General features: G+C 44.8%; 1 protein-coding gene across 4 annotated transcripts in view; it reads left to right on the top strand.

The window, feature by feature from the left end:
* SV2C (synaptic vesicle glycoprotein 2C) overlaps window positions 1–14,040 on the top strand; it is a 206,291-nt gene that overhangs the window by 88,544 nt on the left and 103,707 nt on the right. For all 4 annotated transcript variants that reach the window (XM_070571608.1, XM_070571609.1, XM_070571610.1 and 1 more), the window contains one exon: window positions 7,300–7,480. In XM_070571608.1, coding sequence (XP_070427709.1) covers window positions 7,300–7,480 — 181 coding nt within the window. The remainder of the gene's footprint in view (window positions 1–7,299; window positions 7,481–14,040) is intronic.

The raw sequence follows: 14,040 nt of genomic DNA, 5'->3' as shown, positions 1-14,040 counted from the left end.
TTTCTTATTGAACAGCTGTGTTTCACATAGTGCTAAGTGCTTTATCCCATTTAACCCCGTTATACAGAGAAGAAAATTGAGGCACAAAGAAATGAAGTCACTTACCCAGGATCAAACAGCTTGTGAATAGTAGAGCAAGGCTCCATGTGTTTCAGGAGCCTCGGCTCCTGCCTTTTTGGTGCTGACCCAAGGTTCAGAGTGGTAAGGGCTGGGGGAATGAAGAGGAAGGATGTTGCATTTGGTTAGAAAGAGAAAAATTTCTCTTTCTCCCCCCACAACCCCATGGCTTTAATAATGGGTCCACTTCTCAGCACATTCAATGAAAGAATCCAACAGAACAAGAACTGAACTTCAGATTTTATGAGATTTTTCTAATTCAGGCACAGAATTTGAAACCAGTAGTGATGGGAAATAGCAAATTGTAGATAAAGAGGGAGATGCTGCCACCTTCTTTACATCAAGTGGGTGCAGGGGCAGCTGCAGAGGGACAGTGGTCCCTGGAGTCAGCCTTTATGGACTGGAGTGGGGTCAGGCCAAGGGATGGCCACACTCAAAGCCAGCCATCTTGGCAGTCCTGGAGCAGCGCCCACAGAGCAACAGCTGTGAAAGCTTCCACCGCACTGGGTGAGAGGGGAGGCTCCATGAGGGGCCAGCAAGGGATAGAGGTTCCCTCCCCTGACAGACAGAAGGAAAAGGTGGGGCCAGCTTTGCAGGGCTGACAGCACCTAACCCAGCCCCAGCATCTAACCCGGGAGGAAGCTGATAGACTGGCCCGACATCTACAACCAGTTAGAGGCAGACTGGATGTTTGGCCCTCAATTCAGGGGTTTGTCCGGTATACAGTAAAGAAAAAGGAATCTTTGAGGAAATGGGGGAGAGGGAGGTTGTGGGTGCTGGAACTGGTCCCCAGGAGGTGCTCATCTCGGTGTTGCTGTCGGTAATAGGATAGACCAGCTAGTGGGCATTGCTGACTGTTCCAGCGGCCATGCAACCTGATTTCTTTAAGCATAAAACATGTCTTCAGGGTCCCCTGAGGGAAGGTAGAAACCCCATTATCTAGTTAAATGTAGACTGGTAATTGGTCAGTTAATGGAAAAGTTGGTAAAAGCAGGAAAACATGCAAAAAATGGACTGAAACACTGTGTTTTAACATGTAAGGATGCATTCGCTTGGCCATTTTTGGCTGCAGGAGCAAGGACTTTCCTTTGAGTAGAGATCTTCAGGCTGAAGTACCCCGTCATCTTTCTTGCATCACCCCAGCCAGTATGTGACTTTGATTTTCAGTTTTAATTTCTTTAAAGTGGAGTGAGGGCAATTAAAGACACATATGCCTCAGTCTGAGCACAGAATCTTGCATCTTTATGATTTTTCTCAGTCTTTTAGAGTTGTATTGCCCACATTTATTTAATAGCACAAATTTACTTTCGCGACTCGTCTTTCTTAAGTTAGTTTTCATAGAAGTAGTTCTTCTTCCTTTCACATTCATATTTCATTATTTATGTGGCTGATGTTTAATAAATACATAATTAATAACAAGCAGAACTGACATAAACAGGTTGGGAACAAACAGCAAGCCTAAGGCGCTGCTGGTGGAAGCAGAAGGAAGATGGATGGTGAGTTCAAGGAACAGCCCTCAGTGCGTTTGTGGGTAGGTTGGTTAATCCACTGAGCTGGTTAGGTAAAAATTGGCTGAGTGGTTTTCTACTGTAAGTGTAACTCAAGTTTGTGGGAGAAAACCCTACCTTTGGGAAAATAAATTCACCTGCCTCTTTTGAAAGGAGTAATATCTAAAAAATCGTGAGCATAATTTAGGCAGTAAAGCATTTTTTCTTAGTTCTGTGAATACACTAGATCATCTTATATTATTCCTTTCAACAACCATTTCCAGAACTGTTACTATTTTTCTTAAAAGTTTATTTTTACTTAACTTTGACTTAAAAATCTGTTTTAACCTAAGAAAATCCCCTTATAAAAGGGGAGCACAATCGCCCCATGGAGATTATCACTGAATGCAGAACACCACCACGGAATGTTTTTCATTGAAAATCAATTTGTAAATAAATGGTGCAATGAATTATAGAGTAATGTGTTAGCCATGGATAACTATAGTGCCTAAAATAATTTTTAAAAACCTGTTGCCTAAAAATTAGTGTGAGAAAAACACTATATACCATTTGTTAAAATTGTTCTGTTTAGTTTCAATGTGATTTAAAATGGTGTTGGGGGAAAAGATGTGCCCCTTAGGGATTGTCAGAAAGAATCAAAAGCAACTTAGCAAAGAGACAGAATGGAAATGTGATATTTATCAGGGGAAACGAGGGTGTGATTAAATAAAACAGAATCAGCCCCATGTTAGAAAATACCGTCAAGGGAAAGTCGTGCCTGAGGCCTCGTTGGTCTTTATGAGAAGCCGGAGCCTGGGCTGTGGTGGGAGGAGTAGAGTGAGCCTTGGTTGTGTTTATTTCTCAGGCCGGGTTCAACCTCCTGAGGCCCAGCTGAACTAAAATCTTCATCAAATTCGTGGAAGGGTCCGAGAATCAGAGGCTGGCCTCCCTCAACGTTGGAGGGCTGCCTCCAGTCCTGAGCACGGCAGGTTGGAGGAGAGGCGCAGAGCTTCCAAGCGCACGGCTCAGGCTTGCCCTGTGGAGATAGATCTCCAGCTCCTGGAGGGAGATCTTGCTTGTTCTGTGTCTTTGGGATTAAAATACTCTGTAGCCTGCATCTCATCCCCTCAAATGTGTATTAGACAAATACAAACGTTAAGTAAAAAAAGATGTATTAGAGAGGTTATGTGCTTTAATGGAAAAGCACACCAGCCTAACAGAGCTTTCCTAGGTGCACACAGATACCTAGGGATCTTGTTCAAATGCGGATTCTGAGTCAGGAGGTCTGGAGTGGGGCCTTAGGGTCTGCATTTCTAGAAAGCTCCCCCAGGGTGCCGGGACTGTTGGTCTAGGGGTCATACCCTGAGGAGCAAGGATCTAGAAGACATGATTTCAAGTACTGGCTTCCCACAGCCTCAGTTTTCCCACCTGTGAAATAAGGGACTTTGGACTAAACTCCCTTTTAGTTCTAACCATGGAGAGGCGAGCAGAAGACTCGGGGCCGTGTGAAGAGCGTGTTCCTGCTCTGAGTTTTTCAGGACTCCTCACGGTAACAAGGGAAGACCAATGGACATATGAAAACAAACCAGGCATAAAATACAGTTGGTATTCGGACAATCCCGGAGCGTTTCCAGTTTGTTCACATCATGCCTTGCCTACATTCAAAGGTTTGGCTTCAGTTAGATCACACGATCAACAAATGAACCTTGTAATTGTGCTGCTTGTCTCAAATAGGCTATTGGGTAGGCTTAGTTCTGCCCATAGCTTGCCCAATAGAACAGTCTAATTAGCAATAATAATCCAAGGTAGGCACAAGAGATTATTACCATTAGATCTGAAACGTATTTTTAACCAGAGTAGAAGTGAAGGTAGAGCTTGATACTACATTTCTTTTTTGCTAAACCTGTCAGTTGTGGAGGACTTTCATACCACCTTGAAATCTTTCCTGTCCTTCAGAATCCTTTCAAATGTTCCTTTCTCAGTGAAACCAGCCCTGAAGCCACAGAATAGTAGCCCCCCCGCGCCCCTCTGCTCCCGGTTACGCCTCCATCAGAGCGCGCACCTCATGGTTGGGCTCATACACTTATATGCCTTGTCTCCCTCGCTGAATTATGAGCTCCTTACACCATCTTGATGGAGTAGAAAGAGAGTTCAGGGACTCGGAGCCCAGGTTCCTGAGTGCACAATTCAGCACTGTTCTGCCCTGGTCATATGTCCCCAGGAGGCCATGGAAGGTTCCAGCCTGGATGCCTTCCTCTGTAGTGGCGGTGATCAGATGGGGTTGTTGGGAGGGTTGCGTGAAATAACGGGTGTGAAGCTGCCTCCCTCCTCTCCTGGCTTCGAGTAGGCCTCGGATAAAGGTTTGCTAAGTTTTTCCTTCTCTGAAGTCATGATATCATGACTTATAAATCTTTATATCTCTGGCACTTCAGAAAAAGTCATGCCTAGTGGGTGCGCAATAAATTGTTTAAAGTTGAACTTCATATCCTCTCTTTTAAGGAGATTGGGGTGTATTTATTTTAGGCATAGAAATAATCCGAGGTGGACAAATAACTGGTTTGGTTTTCCCCTAATAGCTCATAGTGAATGCTCTTCTGAAATATATGAAATGTATTTTGAAGTAGTTATTAAAATTCTGACAGAGATTTATTTCTGGTTTGCTTAGTTTAGAAATCCTAAACACGGAGGAGAAAAGATAAACATTACACGGGGGAAAAAAAACCCTGTATTTAACAGAAAATTCCTATAGGGTATCCATTTTATATATTTCTATGTATAAACTTTCTGGAAGAATTAGAAAAAAATTGATAACGCTTACCTTTGGGAAGTAGCAGACAAGGAGACTTTTCATTTTATACGTTTCTATGTGGTTGAATTTTTGGCCACGCAGGCATCCTTGGGTTTTTAAAATATGTCTATATTAGTAAGGAAATCCAGGGGAATTGAAGGATAGGCCATTTTTATTTCACTCTTTTACATATTAAAACCCTTAATAAGCATTATTCTGAAGTTTTATTTTCAAGTGGCTTAAGTACAAGGTGCTGATGATAAATGAGGGTTTCTGCCCCTTGTCAAGTCACCACCATCACAGAAGGCGAGGGCGAGCTCATCTCGCTCCGCGTTCACTGCCTCTGAGCTGTGCGAAGCCCCCGGGTGGGGCTGCGTCCTCACGCTGCTGCGGGGCGGGGGGAATCTGGCATCGGGCGTGAGCCCTGGAACTGCTGGAACATGGCTTCACACAGCGACGATCTGGCTTAGACGAGGCTGCCGGTGACAGCCCAGAAGAACGGGAGTGACGCAGAGCCCAGCCCAGCAGGAGCATCGTCCCTCTTGCCCCCCAAAAGCAGGAGAGTCCCCCTCCTGTGAAACATGGTGCCGGAGTCTGTTCTTTTCAGTGAGGTCGGATTTTCATTTCTCCTCTGGCGCCACCTGGCTGTTTTCAACACTCACCCCCCTGTCCCCACCAAGAGTCGGGACTGTGCCCATTCGGAGTGTCTGAGAACGACTAGCGCACTCTTGTCGCTGCTCGGGTAGGACGAAGCAGCATGCTCCCTGGCTCCCGTCTATCATTTTCTGCTACCTCGGACTTGGCTCTGATGCCGTGAGGGTGTGCCCCGGGAAAAGGCACCTCAGAGACGTTTGAGGGACTGCTCCCAATTCTAGGTGGCACCACCACACGGGGGCCTGGACAAACTGGGATGTTTTCACGGGAGAGCAGCCGGGATGGCTGAAGGAGTCATAACGACATCACACAAAGATCTGCTCACAGAGGGAGGCCCCACTCGCCTTTCTGTGGTCAGATCGTTCACATGTCTGTACCCCAGGTTCCTCACCAATGAGCGGGCCTCCACGGTGTTGACCCAAAGGGTTGTCGTGAGGATTAAATAAGTTAATTCCCACAGATGCTTAGAACTGGGAGTGGTTCGGCAAGTGCTGGTGACCATTCTTTGTTCCTAGGCTGGAGCGACAAGAAAGACTCCCAAGCTTTAGATTGCAGCAGCCCCGGGCCACTCCTGCTCTAAGGGGCTCGCTTTCTGATTTGCAGGTCTCTTTAAAGACACAGACATTGTTATGAAGAAGCTTAGCTGCTCATTATTCTCCTGAGAAGCTGCGTGGCAAACCTGAGCCTTTCATGCTAGAAATGAGACATGCTACACATGCATTTCCTGGGCGAATCTCTCTGCTTTTGGAATTCCGTGGCCTCGTGCTCGTACAGTCTTTCAGTGATCTTCTGGATGTGCACTGGGCCTCATGCTGTGAGGAATCTCTTTATTGGGGTGGATGATCTTTGCATGCTCAGCCCGATAGTACAGAGGAGAACATGCCATCCCCACCCCGACAAAGAATGACCACCCACCTCCTTGCAGTACCACAGTCAAACTGAAACAGCCTTTGTGTTGTCTTGCTGTACAGTTGCTCCAGCATTCGCCGTTCACCGTAGCTGTCTGTGTTGGGCCATCTGCAAGGCAGCGTGCATGTGTCATTGATGTGACGGTCACTGGACTTCGCCAGATGTTCTCCTTCTGGGTCTCATATTGATCCATTCACTGAATATTAAGCAAATGAATTTGGGCTGAATGTTTAAATAGAGTATTTCCCAACCTAATCTAAAAGCAAGAAATGAACCGGTGTTTTTTATCTTGTTGCTTAGATGCCGCTCAGTATCATAAATGTGCCTTTGAAAGGGACCGTTCAGATGGTGCTTCGGTGAAGCGAGTGAAAAAGCAGCAATGGATGAGAGATGTAGTAACAGCTTTTTTAACACCACATGCAGATCTAGCGACTTTCATTTACTAATTATGCCATTTCCCTTAGATATCGCCCACCCTTCAGACACCTCCCTGGAGGAGGGTTTGCCGTACCTAATATTATTTCATCCTGAGAAAGATTCTGGCTGGGGCTTTTGGGGCCTAGTTTTTTAGAAGAATCAAGGGAATTAAGAAATTCGAGTGTATGCTCACAGTGACACCAAGAGCGACATCTCTCTAACTCTCGATTTGCCGTTTGTTTCCCTTATGGAAGCAAAGCCAACCGTGATAAGGTTGATAATTCTCAAACTACTCACAGCTATTTCCCTTCTCTGCAGGCTCCTTAAGTTCCTGACTCAAAAAGAGGTTTTCTCTGGAGCAGAGTTTGAGACTATTTTAAGATTAACTCTCATAATCTCTAAACCAAATTTTCTTTCAGGAGGGACAACAGAGAAAGAACCCGTAGAATTCTCTAGAGGGTTCCTAAGGGTCTGGCCTTGGCCCAGGCCATCTGCTATAGGCAGAGATTAGAAACAGGTGGGGGGATCTGCATTGACCTGGGAGCCCTTGACTCAGTCTTCCATCTTGGCCTTGTCACGGTGCTAAGCTGGGCATTTGGACCGAAGGTGATGTGACCATGAGTCGCACTACAGGACTGCTCTGTGTGGACACTTCTGATGCCTGCCCTCTGCGGACCTATCCCCCCGAGGCTGGGGAGGACGTGACCGCTTGGTCTTTTGCTCTTGCCATTGGTCATGCAGCCAAAGGTCCCCACAGGGCTGACTTTCCAACTTGGAAGCTGACGCGTGTGTCCTGAAGGATATGTCTTTAAAGGAAGTTTTTCCCATGCAAAATGCTGGAATGTATTTTGTCTCTTGTTCATCTGCTGTTCGTGTGTCGTTTGCTCCCGATCTCTGACTTGTTTCTCTGTTTTCTGTGTGTTGCAGGCAGCATAGTGTACCTCGGGATGATGGTGGGGGCGTTCTTCTGGGGAGGCCTGGCGGACAAAGTGGGAAGGAAGCAGTCTCTTCTGATTTGCATGTCTGTCAACGGATTCTTTGCCTTCCTTTCTTCATTTGTCCAAGGTTATGGCTTCTTTCTCTTCTGTCGCTTGCTTTCTGGATTCGGGTAAGGTTTCTCCTTCATATTTTATAGTAATGTGTTTATTCTTCGTAATTCTATATGTTCTCCACTCTAGAAGACCTCGTTACCAAGAAATTATCCCTTACCATGTCTCCTTCCCTATCTTGATGTCACCCTTAGGAGCCACAATGCTGGTTCTTAGAAATATTATGATCAGCCTTTAAATCCAGAAGAGAAGGGAGCACACATCTGTGTTCTCGTGGATGATTCTTTCAGTATTTTCCTTCTAGGAGATGAGGATTGTTTTAAGTGGAATGCTGTTTCTATGGCAGAGCACATTCATAAATGTATTTTTCTTCTGAAAATTTAATTTAAACAAGAAATGGCTGTGGTCCTCCCTATGGTGAACTCCTTAAAGATTCGGCCCATTCCAGTATGCTCTGAAGTCCAGGGTGAGAGTGTCCAAGCAAATATTGTTTTGTTGATCTGTGTTAACAGCATATGTAACTAGGTGGGAAGCGTGCCTCTTGAGATGTAGTAGGTTCTTTTTGTTGAATTAACAGGAGATGCGCTATTAGGCAAATGCAATGGCACAGTACAGCCAGTGGTATAGTCACTTTTTGTAAAAGAGCTTGAAGCACTTATTACTATACTAAGTGAAGCCACAACTTGGGAAAACCTAATAGCTCATAGGAGAGCCCAAGAAACTCTGCTTTGATAAGGAAAAAAAAATAGTAAAAATATAAAATTTCTGATTCATGCTTGAGAACTATATTTTCATTAGAGACATTGTTTATGAGGTGTCTAGCCTAAGATGAATCTATAGAAATAATATAAAATAAAATAAAATAAATGAAGAAAGGAAAGGAGACAGTGCTGGGTTATGAATTTGAGAACCGTATCAGTTGTGGTTGTTGATGGTATTGGTATCCAAACAGCAAAACGCAGTTTTACCAAAAGAGAAGGTCAAAGGACTGCACCATGCCCTTCTTAATTCCATATTGTGGTGCTTTAAAAATCAGAGCCAGGACGGACAGGAATATAAGGCATCGGAGAGAAAGACTGTGTAAGTGCGTTACTTCAAGACTATAAAGATTTCCCCTTGCAGACCGATGGATCACTTTTATAATTCGTTCAAAATATTTTAAAACTTTTATATCATCTTCTGCCACAAAATTTGTGCTCATATTGAGATTGATGGGTTATCCACAGATTTTTCTAATCTTCCTTTTATCTTCTTATAGCTCCTCATATGTTACATTCTGCACACAGTGGGCACTTTGCGAGTATGTGACTCAGTTGCACAAATTTCAGGAGCTTTCCTCAGAGTGACGACATTCCAGTACACCATTCCAGGAAACCAAGAGGGTTGGAAAGTTTGGGAAAGCATAAAAATATTTTTTCCTTGGAAAAACACGTTCAGAATCAATCATTTGGCTTGTAATGATGGAGGAAGAGGGGACCTCGCTGCTCAGGGCTCTGTGTGGATTGGCTCCATACGCTGCTGACGTGGGGGGATAATTTGGATCATGGATTCAGGGGCTGCAGCAGACCCCTAATGTGTGAATTGAGATACCTGAGGAAGAACAGGTGTTATTTGGGGCTGTTTGTTAAAGGACCTTCTCAGTGCCTATAGGAGAAGAGATTCTTGCCACCAGAAAAGGCCAAGGCTGCTTTCCTCTTTCTGCTACCTGTGTTATACCCCTAGCCTGTCAGGAGAAGGCCAGTAGCCTAAGTTCTGAACTTTCCAGTCCTTTCCATTTGCAATCTTATCCAGGAAATTTCAATGATATATCCACAGATTCGGAAGTGCTGACTGTGGTACGATTATGATGGCACTTTTAATTGCCAGTCTGGATTGTGACGTGGTCAACCCAAGTGACTGCAGGGAAAGGGCTGCTGTGGCGGCTGCCAAATACTCTACGCTAATGGGCTGTGCAGAAGCTAATTCAAGGGCAGGACGGAAGGAGAGACGCTTGGGTATATTCACGCTATCATCCTCTTCCATGTGGCAGACGAATCATCTTTAGCCAGCGGCTCAGGGCCGCTGACCTCTAAAGAACGTGATTTACCTGGCAAAGCCAGACTGCGTGTTGCTAACCCAGCCCGAGTCTGTAAACTGTGATACCAGAGGCTAACGTGCAGTGCCTTTGGAAGTTGGCACAGGCCTGGGCTCCAGAAATCTAAGCCAAGCTGTCCCTGCCCTTCATGGTGGGGCCTTGGGAAGTCCCTCGGGCCCCCCGCCTGCTTCGTCTTTTGTAAAAGGGAGGTCCAGTCCTTTGCATTCCTCCCTTGGAGTGAGAGGATCAAGTGAGATGACTGATTAAAAGTGCCTGGCAGTGGAGGAAGTGTGGGATCATGTCAAGAAACGCTCCCCATGTTTGGCATTTCCTGCTCTCTGTTCTTCCTCCTGTTCATGGAGCTAAGCTGTCCGTGCTCATTGCCTCAGGGCAACAGCAGAGGGAGAGAGAGAAGGAGGCCTCTTTCTGGCTTTGAAATTTCAAGTCTTGCCCGTGAGGGAGACAGAAAGGACTCGTCATGGGGAAGAGACCTGGGAGAAAGCAGGGTGATAAAGTCGAGCATCCCTGCTTCTAGAACAGACGGAGCCTCCTGAGGCTGGGGCGGGGCCGGGGGACGGCGGGAGCTTACTCACCTGAGCCCAGGTGGCAAAAAACCCAGAGTGTTATGGGATCCAGCAGCTGAGGGGACCTGAGGGAAGAAGTTGTTAAGGAGAATGAGCAGTTATCTTTCTTCCTTGGCTGAGTTTACGGGCCACGTTACTGACCCGTAACGTGTGAGGTGCCACCCCCGACAGAGAGCTTTCTCAGCAGCTCTAGACTTCATCTGGACACCTGGTCTCTGAATCTCTGGGAAGTCTCAGCCAAGACTCTGTTTCTCCAATTCAACTCAAAACACACTTCAGCACCTGCTCTACCCCTGAAACGATGCTGGACAGTTCACAGATGTGGGTGAGGCTGGGCCCCAAGATGCTTCCCGGCTGGGCATGGAGGGAAGAACGGGCAGCTCCCCCATTCTCCACCTGCTGAGAACTAGTCACTCCCTGAAGAGGGAGAATGCTGGGGACTGCAAGGCTCCCTGGAAGAAGGAGAAAGCAGTGACACAATTGTGAATGAGCACTTAGAGGCTTGTCTTGTTTTTAAAGGCATATAATACTTAAACCCTTTCACTCCCATTACTTACGAACTCAGTATGCAAGCAACTGAAGTTTTGATATAGTCCCTTTTAACTTAAACATTCTTTATTAAAACTTAAGCCAAAGAGTTAAGACTTTCATCCTGGAGACCTTAAATAAGAGATCTTGTTATAGCTACTTAGCTAAGCAGCTGCCTCCATCCACGTCTGATCCACTTTTTAAGGTGGAGAAAACTAGATGACCAAGGAGATAAGGTTTCAGAATGTTGGGAATTTTTCTTTCGTGGGCCTCTGGTGCGCAGACCCATCAACACTCCACGTATTTCCATGTGTTTCCGCGTGTCTCCCAGGAGCATCGCTCTCGCCATCCTTTCCACTTCTGAGGTTCTTCTCCCAGAGTCCTCAGCACTCACGACCTGTCCCAGTGGCTCCCATCACAGAAGCCTGTTTTGTTTTCTTGGGAGCACCTATCCATGCCTGAAAATACCTCCTTTTTATGTGGTTATTTCTCTCCTCCACCAGCATGTAAATTCCAAGAGAGAGGGGATTGACCAGACGGTTCTGTCTGCTCTTCACTGCTTAATGGCCCAAGACAAGGCAGTCGCTGTACAGGACACCGTCACAGTGGCAGTGGGAAGAGTCTGAGTCGCACGGACCTGTGGCATTGGCCTTATGTGATCGTGGTGTTCCTAGAAGTGAAATGGATTGGAAGTTTGCTAGAGTCTCGCTTGATCTAAGTGGAAGACTTCCAGGTCAAGTGAACAAAGTTTAACTTGAAGCATAAAAACAGAGAGCCGTGGCCCCTCAGTCAATTCCCAGACTTGAGCCAGTTTACACACCCAGAGCTCCCTGAATGGAGGCCAGGTCCCCTTGAGGAAGGAACCCCCGTACACCAATGAAAATTTATACCGTTCATCTTTCTCCCAGACTCCCCCAGGGGACCTATGGCCTTTCACCAGGGTAATTGTGCATGAAGGAAAAGGAGATAATCAGACTTTTTGAGGGTTACTAGGCACTAGGTCTGGACTGACAAGAATTCCAGGAGACCCCAATGTCACTGTCGTCCACCAGTCAGAGTAGGGGCTTATGGAGGTCTGGCCGTCAATGGAGTTTTAGCTCAGGTCCATCTCACAGTGGATCCGATGGGTCCGTGAGTCCATCCTGTGGTTATTTCCCAGTTCCGGAATGCATAATTCAAATAGACGTCACAAATGACAGAATCCCCACATTGGTGCAGCATCTGTCCACCAGTTCCATGCACTGGGAATTTCAGAGAAGGAAGAGAATTTCTGGGTCACAGTCCAAACCCTTCATTTTGCAGATTAAGGGTCAGTGATGGAGCCAGGAATGTCACAGCTAGGAGTTAAATTGCTATTAAGTCCTTTTGAACTAGCAACTCTGTAAACTGTGCATTCGGAATATGCGGTTAAGATGCCTCTGTATTGATTTTACTGCAAATGCCACAGGTTTCTGTTGTTCTGTGTCGTTTCCTTGCTGAGGCACCACTAGCAGCACCGTGTTAGCCTCCTGTTTCTGCGTATGAGGGAGATGGGAAGGAGCTCTGGTGTCAGCCTGAGGTCTACCTGGGTTTATGGTTTCATTGCCTCTAAATGTGCTTTCCTCTTAATTCACCACACCAAGTCATGAGTATATCTTCTTAGAAGCATAAATATGTCCAGCTGCCATATTCCATGTGACTTTAAATATTTATCCACTACAAAGGATGCTTTTCCTGCCGGGGACAACTGTGTTTTGTGGGAGTGACGGATAGGGTACCACCCGTTGTTCATCTGTCTCTCACTTGCCTAAGTGATATCACACCAGGGAACAGACACTTCCCTCTCCTCTTTTGTTGCAGAAAATTAGAAAGATGGGCAATGGAGTTGACACCACTGATTCATTTTCATTTGCCGCAGAATTAAATTATTTGTTTCCAGTCACTGTTAATTATGGGAATGATGATGCTTCTGATGCTGGGCAATGTCAGCCTCGGGAGCTTCTCACTGAGGGCCTGGCACTGCTAAGCATGAAGGTCAGGAGAAAAATGTACCAGCAGCAGAAATTAAAATGAAATTTCACTGTGTCTGGGTATCGTAAGTGAACAAATAGTCATTTGTCCCTCTGCAAATGGAGCCTTGCAAATGCATACTTCGTAGCTATTTGCAACATCCGTCCATGAGCTGTGTTGTTACAATAACCAGCCTGCCTTGGCTTTGTAGAAATGGTCACCATTCACTGGAATGCTTCAAAGTGTTTTATATGTAGCATCTTGTATATTCCCACAACTCTTTTATTATTAGGAATGCAAAAATATTATCCCTTTTTTAAATTAGAAAATTGAGGCACAGATCGATTAAGTGACTTCCACGTATTCAACAGACTCTCCCAGGTCTTCTGATTTTTAGTCTCAGTCTGAACTATAAGGTTCTCCCTTCAAAGTAGTCTTTCTCTTAAGATGTTTTACTTCCTTATCATGTTGGAAAAATGCAAACTCATTTTGAAATTTTCAAAAGTTTTAAAATGTGTTTTATCAAACCCCTATATGGTGCTTGCCCTGTGAGAGATGCTGTTAAACACTTTATAAATATTGACTCATTTAAACCTTGTAGTGACCCTATAAGGAAGATACTATTTATTATACCCATTTTATAGGTGAGGAAATTGAGGCATGGAGAGGTTAAGTAACTGTCTAAGGTCACACAATAAATGTTGTAGTCATACCCAAGCAGTCTGAGCCCATGCTCGTAACTACCAGGCTGTGCTGCCTCAGATTCGATGAGAAATGTCTCTGATTTCATACGACACAATGCCTGATACATGATAATCACTAAATAAATGTTTTGAATAGGTCAGTTCAGGAAGATTTATGACACAGAGAATGGAATGGAAAGACCTTTCCCAATATGGAAAATGAGAGAACAGACTAAATTATCTTTAATCCAAAAATAATCGCAAACCAAATTATAAACAGTGAGTCAGTGTTTTCTTAGGTCTCTGTTGTCTGACAGGCCACATGTACCTCCAAGCACTTGAAATGTGGCCAAATTGAGATGTGCTGTAAATGCACAATACAGAGCACTGGATTTCAAAGATTTACCACATATAAAAGAAGGCAAAATATCTCATTAATAATTTTTATGTTGATTATGTGATAAAATGATAATATTTGGATATATTGGATTAACAGAATATATATTAAAATTAACTTCACTTTTTTTGCTTTGTTTTAATAGCTCTTGTAGAAAATTTAAAATTATATTTGAAACTCACGTTTTATTTCTATTGGAAAGCACTATCTTAGACAGTGCCCTTTACAAGAATTTCTGACATAAGGTTGACCTTTTAGACACACTATTTCCCAGTGCGCCCTTTGGCAAAGGTAGAGAGCAAAAGATCTTCCAGAGTTGCAATGTATAATTGTGAAAAATTAGCCATAGGTGCTCTAGAATTGA

This window comes from Equus przewalskii, chromosome 13 (assembly GCF_037783145.1).
Source record: "Equus przewalskii isolate Varuska chromosome 13, EquPr2, whole genome shotgun sequence".
NCBI classification, from domain to species: Eukaryota; Metazoa; Chordata; class Mammalia; order Perissodactyla; family Equidae; genus Equus; species Equus przewalskii.
Note: the sequence above shows the minus strand (reverse complement) of the source record. Positions and strands in the feature narration are given on the sequence as shown.